Consider the following 22622-nt stretch of genomic DNA (forward strand, 5'->3'; position numbering starts at 1 on the left):
AAAAAGCAAGAGATGCCTGTCACCCAGTGCACGCATGGGTCCCAGACGTTCAGAGACGCTGGAAAAAAAAATCAGCTTTTCACTCAGTTTATGCCAAGACCAGGACCAAATGCTGAATGGAAGGCAGTGGTTGCAAGGGTGCAGCCTGATGGATCTTGTGGCTGGAGGCATGGAGAGGGAGGCGAAGCAGAAGACTAGAATAGAGCTTTTCATTTATTATTTTAAAAAGTAATTTCTACTCGGGGTATAAAATGAGAGATACAATGAACTCCCCGGAACTGTAGTATCAATATCTGATTTACGAAAAACACCAATACCACCTAGCACAAGACCATTGCTTAGGGTAAATGTATTCTACCTACATTTCTCCTATGGATATTTGCTGGAAATTTCTAAGAAATAATTTGCAGAACGTATCAGCTGTGGGAGTTCACTATTATGCTTCCGTCAACTTCATTCAATATAATTTACATTTTTTTCAAATGGCCTCACAGGATTCCTTGCGATTTTTCGCAGCACAATTTCACAGCAGGGAAAAGGGGGAAAGAGAGAGAGGGAGAGAGAGAAAAAAAAAGCAAGATTCCCTACCTCCCTTCCCCCTCTCCTTCTCTCTCTGTGTTTTAAACCAAAAAAAAAAAAAAAAAAAAAAAAAAAAAACACAACAGGGGAGACAGAACAGATGCTTAAAAATAGATTTCTAAAAATCACTGTAAACCAGAGTTAGAAATGTAATTAACACCTATTTATAAAGAATAATTAAAGTTGGGCCGGCCACAAAGAACAGCAAAGATAATCAAGGTCCTGTCCCCCCCAACCCCCCGCCTTTTTTACACTGTTTGCAGTGTGTTCTCATGATAGCCACCTGCTCCCTACCCGGCTTTTCCTCTGTTCGTTTCCCCGGCAACCTTTCATTGGGTTTTCCTCCCAGCTATCGCTTTCAGTTGGGCTGCTCGGTCTAATCTTATTTGTTTTACACCCATCAAAACAAGCAGCCAGACAAAGGCAATCCGCTAAGAATGGGGAAAAGACCACAGCTTTGTTATAACATCTATGCAGAGCGAAAAGTCCTCCCCAGGCTTTTCTAGCAAAAAATAAGTGAGATGGATATGAATTTACAGCCTCCCCCCAAACCAAGCTTTGAAACCCTTTGAAAGCTATTGCTAGTGAAATTCAAAGTCAAAGTGGGCACTCGTGGCATCTGATCGTGCCATTTTGTGCCGTATCTTCAGGGTCAACATCAGGCAACAGGAGCGGCACTCAAGGAGTTTCCCTGCTTTTTATTTCAGAAAAAGATGATGCTAAAAATAGATTTACTACTTTGGCAGAAAGGTTTTCTACTTCCCCTTCTACATCCAAAAGTCCTGTTCCACAATTGCATCTGCTGGTACTGAACCTCACCTCCTCCACCCCTCATTCCCAGCCTTCCCCATCACTCCGAGTAGGAGACTGAAAAAAGAAATGTGCCTTTAACTTTAACAGTCGTGCAATTCTGTTGAAAGCTCACAGAGGCGGTGGACACGCCAGCCAACAGCGATGGTGACACTGTGATTGTCAAAAAAGATACCAACCTTGCTTGGCTAAAATGTGTGTTCGATAAAAGAGGCAGTGTGTGTGCCTTGTGTGCGTGCAGTGCCATTATACTTGGAGATGGATTCTGGTTTTCAGAAAAGAGAGACACTAATAAACACACACATACACACACAAACGATCTGCACAGTGATTTACGATGCACAGTCCACCATCCTTATGCGCGCGCACGAACACACACACACACACACACACACACACACACACACACACACACACACACGGCTGGAATCTCCAAGCTGTCTTCCTCTTTTCACTTACCATCTTCAAGCCATTCCACTCCATCTGTGATCAGAAGAAGATGGACCCTCACACAGTGTGTCAAAAGCGGAAAGGAACGTTATGTAAAAGCTGACATTCCTTCTTACAGAGCTGCTGCCCAGAGAAGGAAGCAACAACTCAACACGCCAGGCACCGCTACACATACAAGCCGCCTCCTCTTTTTTATGAGGTCATGACAGGAAACTCTTTGAAATACAAGATGCAGCATTTACTGAAGCCCAAATAAATCACTCTCTTTGCCGTTTTGAATGCGCAGCCCCCCGAAACACAACTGCCCATGTCAACGTTCAGTATTCAGGAGCTGCCTCTCAAGGTTTAAATTTCCAGTACGGAAATGGAGAGATTCCTAAGCCCGCGGCAGCCACCTCGAGCCCCACAAAACCGAGGAGGCACATAGACAAACCCCCTCTCCCTTACAAAAAGAAAATCCTTCTTTTGCCATTATGGTCTCAGGTAATATAACCTATTAAAACAAACCAGCAATTATTTCAGCCCACCTCCCCTTCCCCACCCCCACCTTTATGTTGAAGGGAAAATTGACAATGACCTGTTAAAAATGACAATCTATTTCCCAACTGCTTTTCAATAAAAGGACCTACCCGCACTCTCTACACAAAAGAGATAGTAAATGTAGGAACCAAACAGCAGCAGAGAACTGAAGTCTTGTGCAAGCATAAGACTGGTCAAGGTGGATATGCTTTTCTCCCCTCCAGCGGCACAAACAACAGATTATAAATCTAGTCATACCTACCATAACCATTCTTATTGGCAAATATTGGGTCTCGCAGAGCTTCGACTCTTCTGTTAAAATTTGCAAAGATTTCAGAATATATTTTTAAAATGACTACTATTGTTATATATTTTTAAAGATCCACAAAACACAGTGTGGATGACTGTAAAGTAAATCAATTATTTTGGGGGGGTGGGGGGAGAGAAAGAAAAAAAAAAAGAAAGAAAAGGAGCAGTGAGCTGAAACCCCTGATTCTAGGATGTAGATAAGAACAACTGAACAGAGCCTTGCTGAAATTGGCTCGAAGCTTCCCCTTTTTACATCCATTTATGGGACCATCTGTCAGCTGAAGCCAGGATCTGATTGGCTGGGGAAACGAAGGGAGGCGTTGCAACATCAGGTGCTATTTAAATTAGCTACTGCCAGATTGACGATGTTAATGATTTGGTGACCTCTACAACAACAGAGACCAGATTTCTGAACTGCTTCTTGTGTCTGGTAATTAAGGCCAGGCTGAAGCAACACAGCCATACTTGTATATTTACCTTTTCCTTCCTCCCAGCTCAAAAGTACTGTAACAACTGCAGGTCACTGGCGGCTTGCAAACCTTAACAGTGGGAGTGTTCTCCCTTTCCCCTGTCCTGAGGGCTGTATCACCCCAGCCCTCTGACTGAGCGCTTTTCTCTTATAGAATGTTTTCAACCACCTTATCTTTTTCGACAGTTGCTTTCTAGCAAAATGCATATTTAATGACCTGCCTCTGGGCTTAAAGATATAACAAAAGCACTTTAATGTGCTAATATATCTACATTTTAACTTTATTATTCCCCAATATTGCTGATTTTTAGTGAGTAATGCTCCTGCAGCTAATATGGCCAGCGTTTCAAAAGAAAGCAAGTTTGAGATCAGGCTTGCTCTGTTAACTAGGTTCATACAAGTTTGCTTCAGAAAACTACTTCCTAATAAACAAAAAAGAAAAAAAGCTGCGGGGGAGAAGGGGGGCAGCTGTCAGCCTCTACCTTTCTGCCTTCTGCCTGAGCTTTTCAAAACAGAGAATGATGAATGATTTATTTAAATGAATTTATTTCTCAACTTGGATAGGAGCATGATCTGAATTTTTAAAAATCCACTAAAATACATTCTCTCTTTGCTTTCTCTACTGCTTCAGAGAAAGGTAAAACACACTTTTGACAACAGCCTCATTTCATAACCGGTACGGGGTGCTCATCTTGCTTAACTGAACACGTGATTTCGCTTCTCTCCTTCAAAGGATGTCTTTTTTCTTTGGCCTCTTAAAAGACTTGCAAAGAGACATTTAGCAAGTGTGTGGTGATGTATACAGTTTGTCTGCCCATTTTATACATTTCATAACCTCTATGCTACCAAGCCTTCAGTAGCATAGTTTTTTGTTCTAGTTTGGGTTTTAAAGTGGCTTATCTGAGGAGTTTATGTTTTACTTTTACCCCAAAGGCTAATTTATCAAGATTTATTTAATTCATAATTTAGTCAATTTGTTCCTCAATAAATACACAGAGGTAACAAATATTACTAAAGACATAATTTAACATAATTTTTCATCTTTGGCTGGAGTTGACAGAGGGATGGGATTGGACCAAGGGGAAATATAGGCCGAAAATCATGCTATGCTCTAGGCTCCAAAGTCCAAGAATAAATGGGTCTGTGAAAAATTATCATAAAAGAAAACAACCTTTACATTAGGAAATTAAAGCTATTTTCTCCAAGCTACTATTTCATGAACACACATACAAATATACATATATATACACACTTTAAAAATACAGATACACCATAAAACAGTATCTGTTGGGTATACAACATGAGCTATTAGACTTGAATATAAATAAATTCAGCTATTAGAAATGAAAGTATGTGAAATAGAAAAGTAGAAATGTTAAAACTATGATCTCATCAAGTGGAACAATACTGAATTAAGTAAACTTGTAAAATAATTTCTTGAACAAATGTATAAAGAGTCCTACAAGTCACAATAGTACTACAGTATCCCTTGAACTGTGTATGAGGACAAATTCACAGGTTAAGTGCTCTAAAGAGCTCAACGTACGTACACAGGGCAGGCACAGGTGCCCCAAATCAACAACAGAAACTCTGAGTACGATCTCACCAATATCAAAATACTGTGAAAAGTAAACATGAACACAATGCTGACTAACACACAAATAAAAACAGCTCACTGGGAACAAAAATATTTACTGTGTATTTCTCTGGAGGTTATAAAAGTCGGAATTTCTTAAAACCCCTTTCTTCCATCCATACTAATCTCAGCACACTTAGTGAGCCATAAATTAACATTAGGTACAGCAAAAGATATTCTGGCCAGTTTTCCAAAATAGTAACTGTATATTACAGTATAAACAATTAGCTGGTTTTGCTAGGCTAAAAATCCATGCAGTTTGTATATTGATCACTTTTCCAAAAACCTCCACTCTAAAGCCTTTCAACGGAATCCTCAAACAAATGCACAAATGTCCTCAGAGGCCTTTTCTCTAAAGACAAAGGCAGAATCCTATTGTTGGGAAAAGTCAACCTTATTATTGCGTTTCCAGTAGTACCATTCATCTTTCAGAGTGAGGGGCTGACCGCTACATCAGTGGTGTGACATTTGTAAAGCAACAGATTCTTAACATATTATCTCAAGAATCAGGCAGGCGAGTCTCCCAGTCATGCATGATATTTTTTTTCTGCCACAATCCTCCACCACCACAGAAAGAAACTTGTCTCACTCAAGCAGCTAAGGCAACCTAAAAATGATATCCCAGAGCTGTGGGGCTGCCAGTGCCGCTGTATCCTTCTTACCATAAATGAGCAGTTTCTTGACTCATTAATAACAATTTCCCTTAAAAGAAGTAATCTCATATCAGTCAGCCCCTCGCCACCATGCACACATCCCAAAGGTTGCAGATATCTCAGCATCAGTCGCCGGCAGCCAGCTTTCCCACACAGAGTCCAGATGGACTGTACCAGAAGCCAATTCAGCGTTAATAACTACCTACTCCGTGCAGTGGAGAAGCCTTACGTGGCACAATGGGCTAGGAAACAGCAGCCGGCTGAAACTGCAAATAAAAAAAGACAACCAAATTCTCCAAAAGCACCGAAAGGAAAGAAAACAAATGGAAGCGTGAATTCTATTTCCTTGACTTCAATGAGAAGATAAAGAAAGAAAGAAAGAAAGAAAGAAAGAAAGAAAGAAAGAAAGAAAGAAAGAAAGAAAGAAAGAGAATCCTTCATAAACACAGGAAAAAAATGAAGGGGGAGGGAAACAGATGCTGCCCAGAAAAAAGTGACAAAATATTACCTCATTATTTAACAAAGCAGCATTAAGCGTCCTGCTGATTTCAAACATCTTGCCACAGATTTTGTTTTAAGAGAAACAGATAGAATCCTTTGCAAATCACTCCGTCTGCAAAGGGTTCTTCAATTTTCTTGCGTGCCACGGAACAGTCAATATATTATTTCCCTAGAGTTCGCACATTAAAACCTCTAGTCAGTGAGCTGAATTTCCCCTTATCTCACACACAGTAGACGCCTGTTATATGTACTGCTCTCTTTGCAAGAACAGCCTGCCCCAAACATGGCTGGTGTTTCAACTACTCTTTAAAGTAACAGTTCACTGTATAACCACCAGGTGGGTAGAGTGCACAGATTCAAATGAACCATCTTAAAAGACTTTTTTTTTTCCCCCTTGGAACAGCTTTTGGGTGTAGGGTGTGACATGAGAAACTCTAGAATCCTAACAGGCATCTGTCTTGTATCTCTCTCTGTATCTTGTCAAAATAAATAAATAAAAATTCCTCTCCTGACTTACAGTGAGGAAACAAAACAAAACACCATCACCAATTCTAATAAGAACTGTGAAGAATGAAACACAAACAAGCTTTGTTTCATTCAGCAAAGGATGAAAAAGGAAAATCCAATCAATGCAGAGCAAGGGGGAAAACCAAAAACTTCATGGAGATATTTTCTTTTAGCAAAAGGAGAGAAATATTGACGAGTGTGATAAACACCCAATTCAAAAGTAGGCATATGAATGAAGCACACACAAGATGGAGGCATGAGTTTAAGGGTGTAACTTTTCTTCATAGTAATATTTGATATGATCTTTCATGATATGAAATAACCAAAAGCTTAAAAGTAAAGACATTGAAAAAAACAAACAAAAAAGCCTTGAGCACCTCTTTTTAAAACACAATTATAAACAACCATAACAGCAAACTAATGATAATATACTTCCCCAGTGCTGTTCTTTTTCCCTAAGATCTACCTCAGAGTGGAACATTTCTGTTGTGTACGATTTTGTCTGTATAGTTAACTTGGCATCTCCTTTGTACAATTCTATTCCAATTAATCTGCTCCTCTGCCAGGAATAAATAGAATGTCTCAAGTTGAAAGCCCCAAGTGATGAAGGGATGATGTTAAAAGGATAAAGAACCACCTGGACAAAAATAAACCTCATCACTTATATCATTATATGACCTGTTTTTAAGGAGGCTTTTACTACTCACAGAGTATGCATGCACCATTCTATGTTCCCTCATATCTAAAAGAGAAACCAACATACACAGATACCTGGGATTTTGTTTTCTTGGCTGGACAAAATTAAAACCCTGAAACTTCCACATCCTCTTGCAAACACAGATGTCGATACTAGTATTTTTCCAGCCCATCCGGCAACATTTAGCCATATACAACAGTGACTGTCTCCTTCATCTTTAAGTCAAGTCTGCATCACTTAATACCATTTAACCTCCTCAAATATATTAAGTTTCAAGTGACAATTTTTAACTGGGGAGTGAGAAGGAGGAGCTGCTCTCATCAAATTCTGGTTGTATGAAATAAGTTAATTTGTACACTCACCATATGTCTTAAACACTAATTTTAAAATGTCACTTTCTTCAAACATTAAAATGTAATCAGCCTAGTAAATAAAATATTCTCGAGTTTTCTTGCCTTGGTGATAATTTAAAGAGTGTTTATCTCAAGGTAACCTCTCTATTATGGTTACCAAGGAAGGCTTTTGATTTGTAAAGGGAAAAAAGGAGATATTGGGGACTGGGGGAGTGAGAAGAGAAACCACAACTGTACGTAGCTGCACAAAGGAAATAAGATGAAGCGGGTTTTTAAGGACCCATAGTCTTGTTACCCTAAGGCAAATCCAGCCAATCAATACCACCCATTGACGGTCTACCATCTGCCATGCTACCCAGCGATGTGGCTAAACAGACCTGTTCCATATGACCGTAGTCGGCTCATTTTCAGTCGATTAGAGCAGTTCCAGAGCATTCACATGCAATAGCACAAAACTCCAAGTCAGACTGAGCCTCTCTCTTCACACCAGTCCCTCCGAGCACAGCTGCAGACCTTTTCCTCCTGTTCCGGGTGTCTGGATTACCTCTTCTTGCCCCTCAATTGAATTATCAAAATGGGGTGGGAAGGTAGTGTGAGCAGACACACACATATCCACACACACACACACACACACACACACACACAGATAATTGCTGGCCCTTCTTCACTGTCATGCAGAAATCGGGAATTCCATGTGCTCTGCCCTAATGTGATTATTGCACACCATTTAAATAGCGTCATCAGTGACTATGACCTGACATTTTCCTGTGGTTCAATTTCTTTTTATCCTCTCTCTCTTCCCTTGAAAAATAAACCTGAGATGCTGGCATTTCTTCTTTTAGGGAAAATATAGTCAGTGTGCCCAGACAACGGTATACTATATTTAAGAGCTTCTGATAAAATTTAAAGCCTAATTTTCCTTTGATGAATTGTGGTGTTGGTTTTGTCTTTCTTTTTTTCCTGCAGAAACATTAAATCAAATTTTGTAAGAAGATGCAAACATACCACAGAGGAAAGAACGATGTGCCAGACTGACATGGCGTCTGTCGGTAGGATCAGGAATTCACTGTTGACGTGCTATTAGAGGGATATGACCTGACTGTGTCACACCTTTCTCTTTCCTAAGTAGTTTTGTCTACTATGGATTGTGGGAAAGGGCTAGAAGAGTGCTAGTGTGTAGAGAAATATGACAAACAGATGTATAGTCAACTTATATGACCAAGAGTTCACCTAGGCAGGTAAACTAACTTAAGGGTAGATCTACACTTGATCTGACTGTTTTCTTTCCATACTCCTAAGCCTATGCTAGAACAGCAGCTGAAAGCAGAGGCTTCTTTCCAGAATCAATGCATGATTTTTCAAATGTGCCTTTGCTCGCACGCTTAAAGCACTAGGGTGTCTTTCTGGGAAAGAAAATTTAAAGGACAGGAAAACTGCCTTACTTACAAAATTCTAAAAAACGGTAAGTACACATTTATCAAAGAAATCTAATTTAAGGGGAGTCCCTGTCTGGACTTTTCACTGATATATTCTTCATCATAGCTTAAGAAAACTCAGCAGGGTCAATGTGCAAACACACAGAGATTTCTGAAGATCTCTATATTAAGGGATTTGAGGCCTTTTCATTTCAGTTCAGATGAGCTTTACTAAAAATAAAATAAATAAAATTAAAAAAAGAAACAAACAAAAAAGCTCCTTAGTATAGATATAAATCTTCATAAATCAAAGGCCACTGAATAAATGAAATATGGAGTAGCTACTCATACCGCTAAAGGATGCAGTGTTTAACAAGATTAATACAGTATTGAAAATAATTCAATGTAGGGCCTTTTAAAACTCTGGACTCATTTATAATTCTGTAACTACAAATAAACAGATGTACTGTAAAAGGCAAGGAAGGTAATTTGTGGAAGAAGGAGGAAGAGGAGGAGTAGAAGGAAGAAGGAAAGGTAAAGGTAAAGGGGAGGAGAGGAGAGGGAGGAGAAGAAGAAAGAAAAATAGTAGCATTTATAGTGTGAATAAAAGATGCTCTTTTACTAGGAGTCTACTGTACATCAAACACTGTACTAGGCACTTGACATGCACAATCTCACTCAAGTGACAATTGTTATAACTAAGAATTCTTCTAGAAAGGTGTTTGACTCATTTAAAAGTAAGATCTCTCCTCCTCATACCACAGAAGAATATGCTTAGTAAATATGTGTTGAATAAATGAGAAAGATGGGCACAGACTAGGAGAGAAAGCAGAGGGAAGATGGAAGGTATGTTTGACTTTTCTCAAAACAAAGTGAGAGAGAAACAAAGAATTAAAGCTACAAAGCACAAAATCTTAGAAGGCAGGATTAAGTCCCCAGCCCTATCCCCTACTTCTTCTTCCAAAACTGGCAAACTCCTTACATAGAGTATCTGCTCAGCAAACACTGATTCATTTAACTTCTTTGTCCTCCACCCTTTATAACACAGAGCATGGCTCCAGACACGACTCCAGTCATGGGGAATGAATGAAGATCAATAGTTGCCCTCATCACCTCAAATACTATCCCAAGGCCTATTTGTTTTGATTCAACTAGGGGTTGCTGAACACCTTCTCAGGGGGAAATGATATGCTAGGCTCCTTAATCTTCAGCTTCCCCATCTGTAAAATGAGCACAGTAATACTTCTCTTAAGGTTTGTTGCCAGAATTAAGTAGATACAGGCCTGGTGGAGGCAGCACTCTAAATGGTAGCAATTATTATTAACGTGGAAAATAGGGAAAAACTGTATGAATTAGTACCTGGCTACAAGTCATAAGTCAATTATGAGTCAATCTTGTTGAGGAAAATACAATTCAAAGCCTCTCTAAACGATTAGAGCATAAGAAGACAATAATAACTAAGAAAGGCTAAAAGGTCTGTTCCTGTTCTAATGAAAAATGTCTGCTGCAGATAAACATTTACTTAGTCCTGTGTGCAAAGTTCAGTGCTAAAATCTTAACATGAAGAATAAAAAGAAATAAAAGTCACAGTGCTCACCAAGGAGCTTACAATCTGGCTAGGAAAGGAGCTTCATTTTTATGCATAAATCCTAATAGTATAAGGAAGAACGTAAAGAGAATAGTATCAAAATGAAATACTGACAGGCAGTCAATGCTGAGGATACCACCTGAGTGATGCGGAAGGCTTCATGAGAGAAGCTGGAACTGAAGCTAGGCTTAAAGAATGATAGGATTTGTTTTGGACAGTGGAGGGTATTTCATACAGGAACAAAGGTCTGGGAGGAGGGCAGGAAGGGGATACTGGCAGCCAGCTCCTTCTAGCTAGACCCCCTCTGAGGTCTCCTCTGAATCTATCCCAACCTATTCCATTTTTAAAAGTTGTAAATAGAGGAATATTATGATATGATGACTGTGGGAAAGAGGACCTCTTATACAGTAAGTACTTTTATGAAAAGAACAAGAATTAGCATTTATTGAGCATCCACTATGTGTCAAACACTGCGTTAGATGCTTTGCCTATGAATCTCATTTAATCTCACAACTCTGAGATTCCCAATAAGAAAACTAAAGATTAGAGAATTTAAGTGCTTTGCTCAAGATCACACAGCTAGTAAGAGGCAAATTTAGGTTTCAAACGTATATATGTTTAACCTCAGTCCACACTCTTTTTGCTATAAATTCTACCTTATATAGAAAAGTGTAGATCTAAAAAACTTAAATCTTATTCTCTGTTAGTCTGTAATCAGAAACTAACATTCAGAGTAATGCTGTTGCCATCTGCTGACATTTAAAACAATAACAATAATTTTAAAAAAAGAAAAAAACATCCACCTAACTTACACCTGTAATTTTAGTATTTTGCCACCAGGTGATGATAGAATCCTGGTCCTGTGAAAATTACAAGGGTCACACTTTTGTCTGCTATTATTTTGTGTGTGTGCTATTCCCTCTTCCTTCTCTGAAAGTACAGGTAAGAGTGCCTGATCTTCAGATGGAATAATCTACTAAAACCCCAAGACATTAAACTTTCCAAATATTTTCCAAATTTTATCAAAAATTCAACTGTGAGCATAATTCTGAACTTCAACAATTTTCAAACAATTCTATTACAGATTGTACTCAATGAATTATAGTTCTTTGTTACTCTCACACTGTACTGTGAGCTTGCAGGGTAGAAATTGTATGTTATTTGCCTTATATCCCCAGCATGTAGAATATCAGTACCTTGAACATAATGGGCACACAATGAAAGAACATAAATAATTGATTCCAAATATTTTAGAACTTTTGAAACAAATGCTTAGGGCACAATGATTTGGTACTTCATTCATTAATACATAATTTTCTTTTTCAAGTCACCCTTACTGTTTGCTGGGTTATTGTAAAAAGCCCTTTTCTGAGGTTGGTCATCAGCAGAAGCATTTCTCTCTGTGGTCAGGCACTTCCTTCTGCCTTAGTCAGGCACAGTCTACATTCATTATAAGCCGTGCCCTGCTCAGTAGCCTAGTTTACCTTTTCAACCCTCTTATGCCTAGGAAGGTCGCTTCCTTTCTCTACAAAAGGTGAAGGAAAAAAAATGTGAAAAACAAGAGAGGCATGCTATATAACTGTCAGAAAAAGGCAACTCTCCACTTGACCCTTTTTAGTCCTTTCCCTCTATGACTCTGAAGCTGGGGGAATGATTTAACTACTTTTAGGCAGAGGAGTAAAGTTACACATTAGTGCTGAGTAGCTCATTTCCCTTAGCAACGCCTTAGCAACAGCAGCTTCAAGTTCAAAATACCACCTTGAAAAGGATCACATCTTTAACCAGGATGAGTATTTTTTTTTTTAATGTAAGATTTTTGAACAGAAATTGTAACATTATAACCCTCAAAGGCTTGTAGGCTACAAATACCTATTTCATGCTATGATATTATGTGGTAACTGTAAAGATGCTGGGCTCCTGTGAAATTTCAGTGCCTGGAAAAGCCCTGGTCCTACTCTGAAATTATTCACAAATACATAACTTTTATTTTATCAAGGCACCATTAATCCTAGGTAATTACAGAAATTATACTTAAGTTCTTTTAAAAGGGTTATTGTTATTGACCTCACTATTCAGTTTGCTCCCTTACTGAGAAGAGTGAATGACTAAAATCACAGTTTTAAAACCCACATCAGGATTTTACAAACTATGTTACATGTAACTTATGGTTCTGTGGATAGTTTCAAGAAAAATATAAAAATGAATTCCAATTTTACCCCAAACTGGTACTTACTGATTTTGTTATTCAATACTTACCTTGTCTACTTTATTATCCATAAAATGATCATGGGATAATCAAATAATCATCACATCTGATTTTTTTTACACTGTCAATAAAATGAGAATGCTTGCAGAAGGTTTTGCTAGCCTTCAAAAACCCTAGGAATGTAAACTGTGTGGGTCATATATGTTATGCATATTATTAAAACTTCCACCTTGTTCAACAATTTTGAAACTCTTGTCATCTTAAAGATTTCACAACTCAGATAATATATAAGCTACTGCTTGAAATTTGTTCTTTATTGTCTATCAGCATATGGGTACCTTGGGGTACAGGGAAACAAACCCCACAAGGGCGTGGAACAATAATTTCAATGGAATTCTTCACTGTTAAAATTTATTATCAAGTAAGACCACACAAACTATGTGTGCCAATTACAAGACACAGATAGGTAAAGGACAGATTTTTCCCCTATATCTTTTACTTGGTATCAGTATATAGCCAAACTGTGCCATCCTAACATGAAATTTTACACATGTCCATGTATAAGGGTATTACTGAAGAACATTCATAGAACAATGGCTCTTATACACAGAAGGTGTTCAATGTGTGTTCTTGAAAGTAAGATCCATTTTAAATCACAAGGGAGCAGAGAGGAGCCAGGAGATCTCAAAGTCAGTTCTATCTCTACTGCTAACAATTCTATGACTTTGGGCAAATCACTTCTCTTTGGGCCAGAATCTTCTTGAGTAAAGAAGAAATGAAACTGGATTCCAGCTCTAATATGTCAGGGTCTATATATAAATAGTTTTCAATTAGCAAACAAAATTTTTGGTAAGTCTAACTCAGATTTTCAACTGACATTCCAGTGTAAGAATGCTGGCTAAAGGGAAATCAAGCTTTTGAAGGAGATTTTAAAATCTGCCACGAATGAAGAGCCAGATTATATATATAATGTTCCTCCAATGTATATGAAGGAACATTATATATATATGTATAATGTTCCTCCAATGTCCACCCTGGTCACTAGAGTTGTTTTAATAAAATACAGAACTGGAAATGGTAGGTTAAAACCATAAAATCAACGGTTTTGACTAGGACCTTGATTAAGTCCAAAGATGCTCTCAAGTGTCATCATACTTAAAATGCGGACAACAATAATGCCTAGGGTTGTGAAGATTAAATGAGATAATGCATGTAAGACATGTATTACAGGGTATATGGCATACGGTTAAGTACTCAAAAATATTAACTATGTTTTATATTAGGTTGAACACATGAAATTGTTTTTACAGGTCAAAAGTAGTCAAATACTGTCAATTTCATATGATTCAATCTATGTTCTGTTACTTTTTACCTGAAAAACCTTCATGATCCTCACTGCTTAAATCAAATACAACTATGCAGTATGGTGTTCAAGCCTCCTTATAATCCGACCTTTGTTTAAGCTTCCTGACTTCTCTAGAATATTCCCTTTTATATACACTGCTCTAAACATGCCACTCTATTCTCCTACATGGCCCTTCTACCCCATGCCTTTGTTCCTGTAGTTTCATTCCATTTGGAATGACTTCTCTCCCTGGAAAATATACCCATCCTTCAAGGCTTCAACCTCACTAGGAAAAATTAGCTGCTTCATTATCTGAGCTTTTATAGCAGCTTGTTCTTCCTGCCTCCACAGAATTCATGCCAGAGTATTACCACAGTTGTTTACAGGTCTGTCTCCCAGAGTGTTTTCAAGGTACTCCAGGGCAAGGATTGTCTGTCTTTGTTTCCCTCCAGGTGAGCGCAGTGGGTGTCTCATAGTTGGCACTCAGTAAATATTTGTTCAAGTAAAATGAATACATTCACATGGCAGGTTAAGATATGGCCTCTCGTAGAAATAAATGATAAATAGATGAATCCCAAAGATGACTCCAAAAAGAAAAATCTTTTGGAATCCACCCTTCCACAGAATCATTTTTTCTGATGTAAGAAATTTCTGCTAAAGGACAGTCTTTTTCCCTCTAAGAAATGTTCAAGTGACTAAAATCAGAAACTCTAAAGTGGAAGTCACTCTTTAGAACAAACCCACGAGCTGAAGCCATGAGCTTTCAACAGAGACATTGTTTTATTGCTAGAGGGGGGAATGCTCTGGCTGCAACCTTCTTTAGTGAATATAATGTGAGGGTCTGCACGCTGAATTCGCGCTTCTATAGCTGGAGAGGTCTTCAGTCACAGAGAACTCCAATAAGGCCTGGATGATGTGGAAGGTATGAAAAAGAGGAGGGTGTTGCTGATGTTGCAGCTTGGAGCGTGAATTCATCACCTGCCCACATTCCCACGCTCCACGAAACCACGACTCTGGAAGAACTCTAGGCAATGCAAGTGCTTAAGAGAATTAATACTGTATTTTAAATATTATCTAACTAATGTTACTAGCTATATAGACAGTAACATTAGTTAATACTTAATATGTGTATGTACGTATGTGTAAAGTTAAATCATTATATAATTGCATATAGATAGATATATAATTAGTTTAAAAGGAGAGAAACAGTTCTGCACTATAGGAATATCATACTATTTATAGCCAGTTTGTAACTCCAGAGGATGTACTTTCAAACTTTTTTTCCAGCAAGTGATTTTTCGAAGTAAAATCTTAGACAAACCTCTAACGTATAAACAAATAAAATAGTGCTGGTCTCCTGGTGGGGGGAAGAGTGGGCCCCACTAAACATTTACCCTACCCTCACATACTTCTAGGGGCACTCTGAGGAACTCAGCAACCAGTGAGGAAACCAATCTAGTCTAGTTTGAATGATACTGCAGTGGGTAAGTGAATTGAGAGTCAGAAGACTTGGGTTCCAGCACCAATGCTACCACCCTTAGGCCCAAGCCTCCTCGTCTATTATATCTAATTTAAAGCCTTTGGTAATTGCTATCCAAGATTCCAAATGGAATGTCTCAGCTTCTGAGGCTTCCCAACCACACAGGTTAATAGTGCTTACTCCTCTCATACTATCTACCTACGTTAAAGCTTCACAATTAATGCACTTCCCAATTATTCTTCACTTACAGAGACATAAACTTATCAATTAATAGTGGGACAACACAGGTTTCACAAGAACCCAGTGAGGGCTTGGAAAATAAACCTGGTGTCTTTTTTTTAAACATCTTTATTGGAGTATAATTGCTTTACAATGGTGTGTTAGTTTCTGCTTTATAACAAAGTGAATCAGTTATACATATACATATGTTCCCATATCTCTTCCCTCTTGTGTCTCCCTCCCTCCCACCCTCCCTATCCCACCCCTCTAGGTGGTCACAAAGCACCAGCTGATCTCCCTGTGCTATGCGGCTGCTTCCTACTAGCTATCTATTTTACGTTTGGTAGTGTATATATGTCCATGCCACTCTCTCATGTTGTCACAGAAACCTGGTGTCTTGATCTTATCATTTAAGCTATACCTCTTTTAGTTGAGAAAAGCTGTCTGTAAGTTTCTCAAGAGTCCTGCCAACTGCTTAGTTGTGTAGATTATATCTCCTTAACTTTTCTTATACCCACTGCTACTGTCTTGGTTCAAGTCTCTGCATCTCTTTCCTGGATTATTATCCACATATTCTTACCTCCAATTTTGACTGAACCCATTTACCAACCATGGTGACCTTTCTAAAATTTCAATCTAACCACATTGCTTCCTTGATTAATATCAATGTCCATCTCCTCTTCTACTGTGCCCATCCCCTTCTCTACTGAGATTTTCAATGAGTGGTCTATGAAGGGGTACCCAGCAGACCTCTAACAGACTCCACAAATTTATAGGACATTGTTTCATGACACAAATACAGGTAAGTTCATAGTCTTCTTTTGCATATCTGTTTCTCTTACTAGGCTTGAGCTCCTTAAGGGTGGGGTCATATCTGATTCATAATCAAATGGTTGAATAAATTAAAAAATATAACCTTCCTTAAGCAAAGCTTCCAAATAGCTGTTTTTCTCATTTTTAAGCTGTAGAAAGCTATAGGTAGCTCCATTTCATTTGCAAAGTGCTTTCACATAATAACTACTGTCTATTGAGCATAAATGCTCAATAAATAATGTGTCAGGTACCAGTCTTAGCTCTTTACATGCATTAACTCACTTAATATCACAATAATCTTATAAGGTAGGTACTATTATTGTTATCCCTGCATTGACAGATGAGGACAGCTAAGGCAGAGAGAGGTTAAGTACACATACATTAACTCATTATAATCATTCAACAAACATTTTCAGAGTATTTATTTTGATACTCACACAACCAACCATGAGAAAGACAGGATATATACAATCATCACTTTGAAAGAAGGGCCAAGGAGAAACCAGGTCTTGGTCATCCTTGGAGATTCCTGGAGTATCCAGAATAGAATCACATTCAGTGACTATCTGTTGAATAAGTGTTGAATTAGTGCTCCTGAAATCTGGTAGTGGGGTTTTCTACATCAACCACTTTCCTTGACTGATGCTTGGGAGAAGGGACCCCACCTTCTCTTCGTCAAACCCAGACACTTTTGAGAGTGCAAGGAGGTTCTATTAATAATTATATGTAGACAACAGGCATAAACCAGTACTGTCCAAGGTAAATCAGGTTACATGGTCACATTACTATAACCAACTTAACCTGATACCTATTTATGATGTTGACAAAGTTCCTGGTGAATATGTGCTGGTATGATCAACCTTGCTAAGATACTTAGCACAGCAATATGTGAGGAGCATTTGGTCAAAAACTGAAAAAAAGACAGGCCATTATCCAGAAAGCTATACAAGAACACTCTCTGGAACTACATTCAAGGAAACAACATTTAGGTAAATAAAAACGTATTCTTGTGTATGTGTCTTTTCTCTCTGCCTGGGTCATAACTTCCCCTGCTTCTGCTGCATGGTGAACACATACCCCACAAAATCAAGTTCAAGTGTTAATTTCCATAAATTCATGCAGCATATATTTATTGACCACCTGCTACGTGCCAGACACTGGGGATTCAACACTAAACAAGGCGCACAAATCTCCTACCTTGAGAGTTTACATCGGACTGGGAGCAGACAGTAAAGATTCCCAATTTCCCCCAGACAGAATTAACAGTTCCCTATTTGACATCTCACAGAACTTGTTCCTCAGACTATTCCATTCCCCATGGAATTGCAATTACTGCCTTCCATGTCTACCTTCCACTCAAGACTATGAGCTCTTTTAGGGCAAGAACCACTCTTCATCTATGTCCCCGTGACTGTCACGGTGTGGGGTTACCTGATTGAACTGAAGGCCACATGCCTCCCCTCTCATGATGTTACACCCTGCAAACATTCCCTAGAGTTCACTGCTTGATTTCTGAATATTAAAAAATCACTAAGCAGTTCCTTGGCACCCAAAATGTACTGTTCTTGGTGCTGGGATACGGGATGCAGCAAGAATGTGACATGGTTCAGGATCTTTGAACATTTACAATCAGACTAAGGAGTCCAGGTTTACTGATGAGAATAAGAACAGAATAAGACAAGAGAGTACATGATCAAGGACTAGATCATGTGGGTCAGATCCAAAACATTCCCTAAGTTCAGAGAATACAGATGTCACTATGGGCCCAGGGACAAGGGTGAACACAAGCATTACAGAATATCATCCTTCATTTTTAGCCCAGCAATGCTGCCAGGTACTCCCTGGGGTTCACCACTCTCCAAAACCATCCCCCAATATGCCAGAATATCCTTACACGGGCCCTATCCTCTCAAGCTTTTATGCTTTTGCACAAGCTGGAGCCCTGTGTTGGGATGCTGCAATACCCCTAATGTGTCTGACAGTCATTAAGATTCAGCTCAAATGTCACTCCCCTTGTGACACCATCCCTGACCTTCCCAGGAAGAACTAACCATGCTTTCACTGTGTGTCCAATCCTGCTCCTTCTCCCACATACATACCCATCATACCCTGGGGTCTTCACATATAATTGTATCCATCACATTTATCTACGTGTCCATCTCCCCTACTAAGCTGTGAACTTGTTGAAGGCAAAGACCCTCATTCATTTTTGTATCTCAGGCACAATGCCTGGTACAGAGTTTGTGGATGGACAGATGGATGAATGAGTCAACATACAGACGGAGTGAGTTATAAAGGGCTGGAGCACACCGTCCTCCCCAAGAAAAAGCATCAGCTGATATAACCTCATGTGGTCTAGTGAAAGAGTTTGGAAGTGTAGATAATTGGGTACTAATCTTGAATTCATATCTCACAGACCTTAAGCAAGTCACTTAATCTCTCTGGACCTTAAGTAGTCTTATCTATTAAATGGGGATAAATCATGAAATCCCTACCTCACACAATAATGACTGGGAGTTTTAAATGAGATTATAGAAGTGAAAGTGCTTAGAAAAAAATGTTATTTCAATTTAACATGACTTTGGGGGGAAAAGCATCAACCATAGTAATGTTATCTAGAGATATTTTTAACGAAGGCCAATACTTTTTTTCCTTCCAAACTAACACATGGCTGTGCTTTTTCTAGGCTGTTAAGAGAACAAATAGGTGACAAACCTCTGTGTTGGCAGTCTCTGGGGTGAGTTTCTTTTTCTCTTGCTGGATAGGAAAAAGAGGATTTGTCCTTTTTATGGGTCGGGGGTTTCAGGTCTCAAGGTCTAAACATTTTTGATGGCCTTGAACTAATTTCGGCCACCATCGACAGAATGGGAGTGGAAAAATCCCCACCACATCTGCCTTGTCAGGTGGTAGAGGAAAGAACCTTCTAAATAGCCTCATTATTGGTCCCAGCTGAATTCTGCTCCTGTTCCATGATGCCAGCAAAAGCATTTTAGTAAGATGCTGCCAGCATCAAAAGCAGATCCACTTACGGCTTCCTGTAAGCGTATCTGCAATGGCAGAAGGTGGCGGGCAGCCAGGTGTGAGCGTGCGTGCTAAAAATCTCCAATACGTCAAGCTGGAAGAACAATCTATGAAATGAAATTCAACGTTCTATTTCTACTCCAAGAACTCAGTTTAAGGCACCAGAAATTCAGCTGGGTAATTCAGCTCCAATTCTCTGCTGCTTTACTGAATCAGAGAATGTCAGAAAGAGAAATGTCCTCTCATTCTTCTAGCTTGAATGCTCCCCACCACACCCCAACAGGACATTCCAAACAAAGGGTCACTGGGCTCTGTTTATATAGCTTAAACGAGAGGATCTTATTCACTTTTTTTCCAATAATTTGCCCAATGTTCTGGCCATGGGGCAGGGACTATTATATGTCCACCAAATCCTGTCTCCTTTTCTGCCTTGCCACCCAGCTAGGCTACAGTGGGGCTGAGTAACTTGAGTTCTGGAATGTGGGTAGAAATGATCACTTCTACACCTGGTCCCTAAACAACTTCTGTATGATGTTTTATCTTCTCATTCTTTCCTGCCTATTCAGTAGATGCAGAAGGTACAAGGGAGAACTCTGAGGCCCTAAAGGAAAGCAGAGCCACTAAATGGGAGGGGCTGGGTCCCTGAATGACAGCAGCACAGCCTCCTGCAAACCCATATTGAACTCTGGTATGAGTAAGAAGTAACCTTGTTAAGTCTGTGAGATTTGAGGGTTGTTTGCTACAATAATTCACCTATTCTGACTGTCCCTTCCATTTTTCAAATGGCAGAACCACACTAAGTGTCTCAGAAGTTATTGTATCACCACCTCCTTTAGAAGCCTGAGTGGCACATTTTGTATATAACATTTTAGTATAGCTCCATGTACTACTATCTCCTGAAAAGTGAAAAGGAGTAGTGCAGGAAGGCAGGGGAAGGGGGTATGGGAAGGAAGGAGGGGTGGGGAAGGCTACATTTTTTTCAAGGACCAGTGTCCTTATGCATGTGAGTTTCATTTATCCCTTATAACAGTGGTCCCCAATCTTTTTGGCACCAGGGACCGGTTTCGTGGAAGACAATTTTTCCATGAACCAGGGCTGGGGGGGTTGGTTCAGGGGGTGATGGGAGCGATGGGAGGTGGCAGATGAAGCTTAGCTGGCTCGTCCACCGCTCACCTCCTGCTGTGCGGCCTGGTTCCTAACAGGCCGCGGACCGGTACCGGTCCATGGCCTGGGGGCTGGGGACCCCTGCCTTATAACATCCTAATGAGACAGACAGAACTATCACCATTTTAAACAGGAGGAAAAGGAGACTCAGGCAGGTTGATGTACAGAACCTCTGACTGAGCCTGTTTGGCCTCCGCCATTTTCCACTGATCTCAGCACCATAATCTTCCAACTGCCTCCTGTGGACAGACCTTCTCACAATCTCCACCTGCCTCTCTAATGCCCAAACACCAATCTCAGAATCCCTGTTGCCATGCTTTCCATGCTGGGACCCCAAATGACAGGTTTGTACATAACTCTTAAAACAAACAACCGAGTCCCTTGGATACTGGGATTCCCCACTTGGCTTTTCTTCTGCAGGTGGCCTTAGCCAGCAGCTGCGTTCTCCTGCACCTGGCTTCATCCTTCCCAGCCAGGGTAGCGTCCACTGAAAACACACACCCACCCCTCCAGTTCATTCTAACTACAGAAAGGGTGAGAAAGATGTTTTTAAGAAGCCAACACTTGAGACAATGAGGAAATTAAATCCAAGTTAAAAAACCATATATCAAAAGTTTGTGTTTTCTAAATCACAATTAGAAACTATGAAGGTTATCTTGGAATCTAAAAGGAAAACCTTCCAAGGTAAAAATGCCTTATCTCTTTAACTTAATTTGGCCAGTTTTTAAGAATCTGCATTAGGTACCCTCCTCTCTGCTCCTATGGCCTCCCGTTTCCTTTCCTCCATTACAGCACTTTTCATGCTGTAATGATGGGTTTATAGGTCTTTCTTTCCCGCTACGTTGAGAGCTCTGCAAGGCCAGGGACCGTGTCTAATTCTCCTCTTTATCCCAGTGCCCAGAAGAGTGACGGATAATCCTTGAGGAGCTAGTTGGTTTTCAGGGTGGCTTTGCTATGGAGTCCTCAAGCCCGCTCTGGGTCAGCATCATCAGCTGTTAAATAGGGCTATGGCTGCACCCTGCCTGCTTCACAGAGTAACTGCCAACCCTGCATAGGAACCAAATACAGTCATTTGAATGGATCTGAAGTGTCACTGCTGCTCGCCAAGGTTTAACTGATTATTCTACTGTCTAGCATTTGGAGAACAGGGTCTGTAGGAGGATGTGAGAGGTGCTCACTGGCTATGTGGGTGGGTGCTCTTTCTTGTTTCCTGGTTTCTAGTACCCTGAGTGATCCAAGGAGCCTGTCCGTCCTCAGAGGTGGAGGATATTTGGTGATTAACATTATGAAAGTAGCATTACCACTCTGCTAAGACCTGCAGACCAGGAGCTGGCTTTCTCTCATATCAAGAACTTTATGAGGTATAAGGTCATACATTTTTTGATCTCATACTTTGTTCAAGGTTGCATTGTTAAATATTTGTTTCCAATTTTGATATTAGCTGGAACCATTTGTGTGAGGGCACCAGATCTGTGGTGGGGAAGATTGAGGCTCAGAATTTCATTAGAGATGCTTGCGTTAGAGTTGGTCTACAGAGAGAAGCGATGACCTCCTGAAAGGATTCTATAATTCAGATATTTTATACAAATGTTAATGAATAACTCAGCATGGCAGGAAGACAAAACTAGCACAGTAATGCTGTTCAGGTATTATGTGTTTTGCCTTTAATTAAGTGATTTCAGGAGCACAGAAGTGAGTTCCCAGCGTAGCAAAGACCTCTGGCTGCAGGGACATCACGATGCTAATGCATTCTTTACTCCTAGTTTAGTGGAGGATAGGCCACCTTCTACCCACCAGTCCCATTTGTGAGGATATTTCCAGTCAACAAAAAGATATATTTTACAAATAAAGCAAGTGCTCTGAAGCACTCACAACTCAAACCCACAAA

At 39.7% G+C, this 22622-nt stretch overlaps 1 protein-coding gene across 4 annotated transcripts in view; it reads right to left on the reverse strand.

The window, feature by feature from the left end:
• ELAVL4 (ELAV like RNA binding protein 4) overlaps positions 1–2902 on the reverse strand; it is an 84645-nt gene extending 81743 nt beyond the window's left edge. The window contains exon 1 of one of the 4 annotated variants that reach the window (XM_067008107.1): positions 2621–2880. In XM_067008107.1, the coding sequence (XP_066864208.1) occupies positions 2621–2629 (9 nt within the window). In that variant the 5' untranslated portion in view covers positions 2630–2880. Of the gene's footprint in view, positions 1–1848; positions 2205–2620 lie in introns of those variants that run through there. The other 3 variants (XM_059064253.2, XM_059064245.2, XM_067008117.1) reach the window with 3 other exon arrangements.
• Positions 2903–22622: the final 19720 nt, after the last annotated feature.

Source organism: Kogia breviceps, chromosome 1, assembly GCF_026419965.1.
Source record: "Kogia breviceps isolate mKogBre1 chromosome 1, mKogBre1 haplotype 1, whole genome shotgun sequence".
NCBI lineage: Eukaryota > Metazoa > Chordata > Mammalia > Artiodactyla > Physeteridae > Kogia > Kogia breviceps.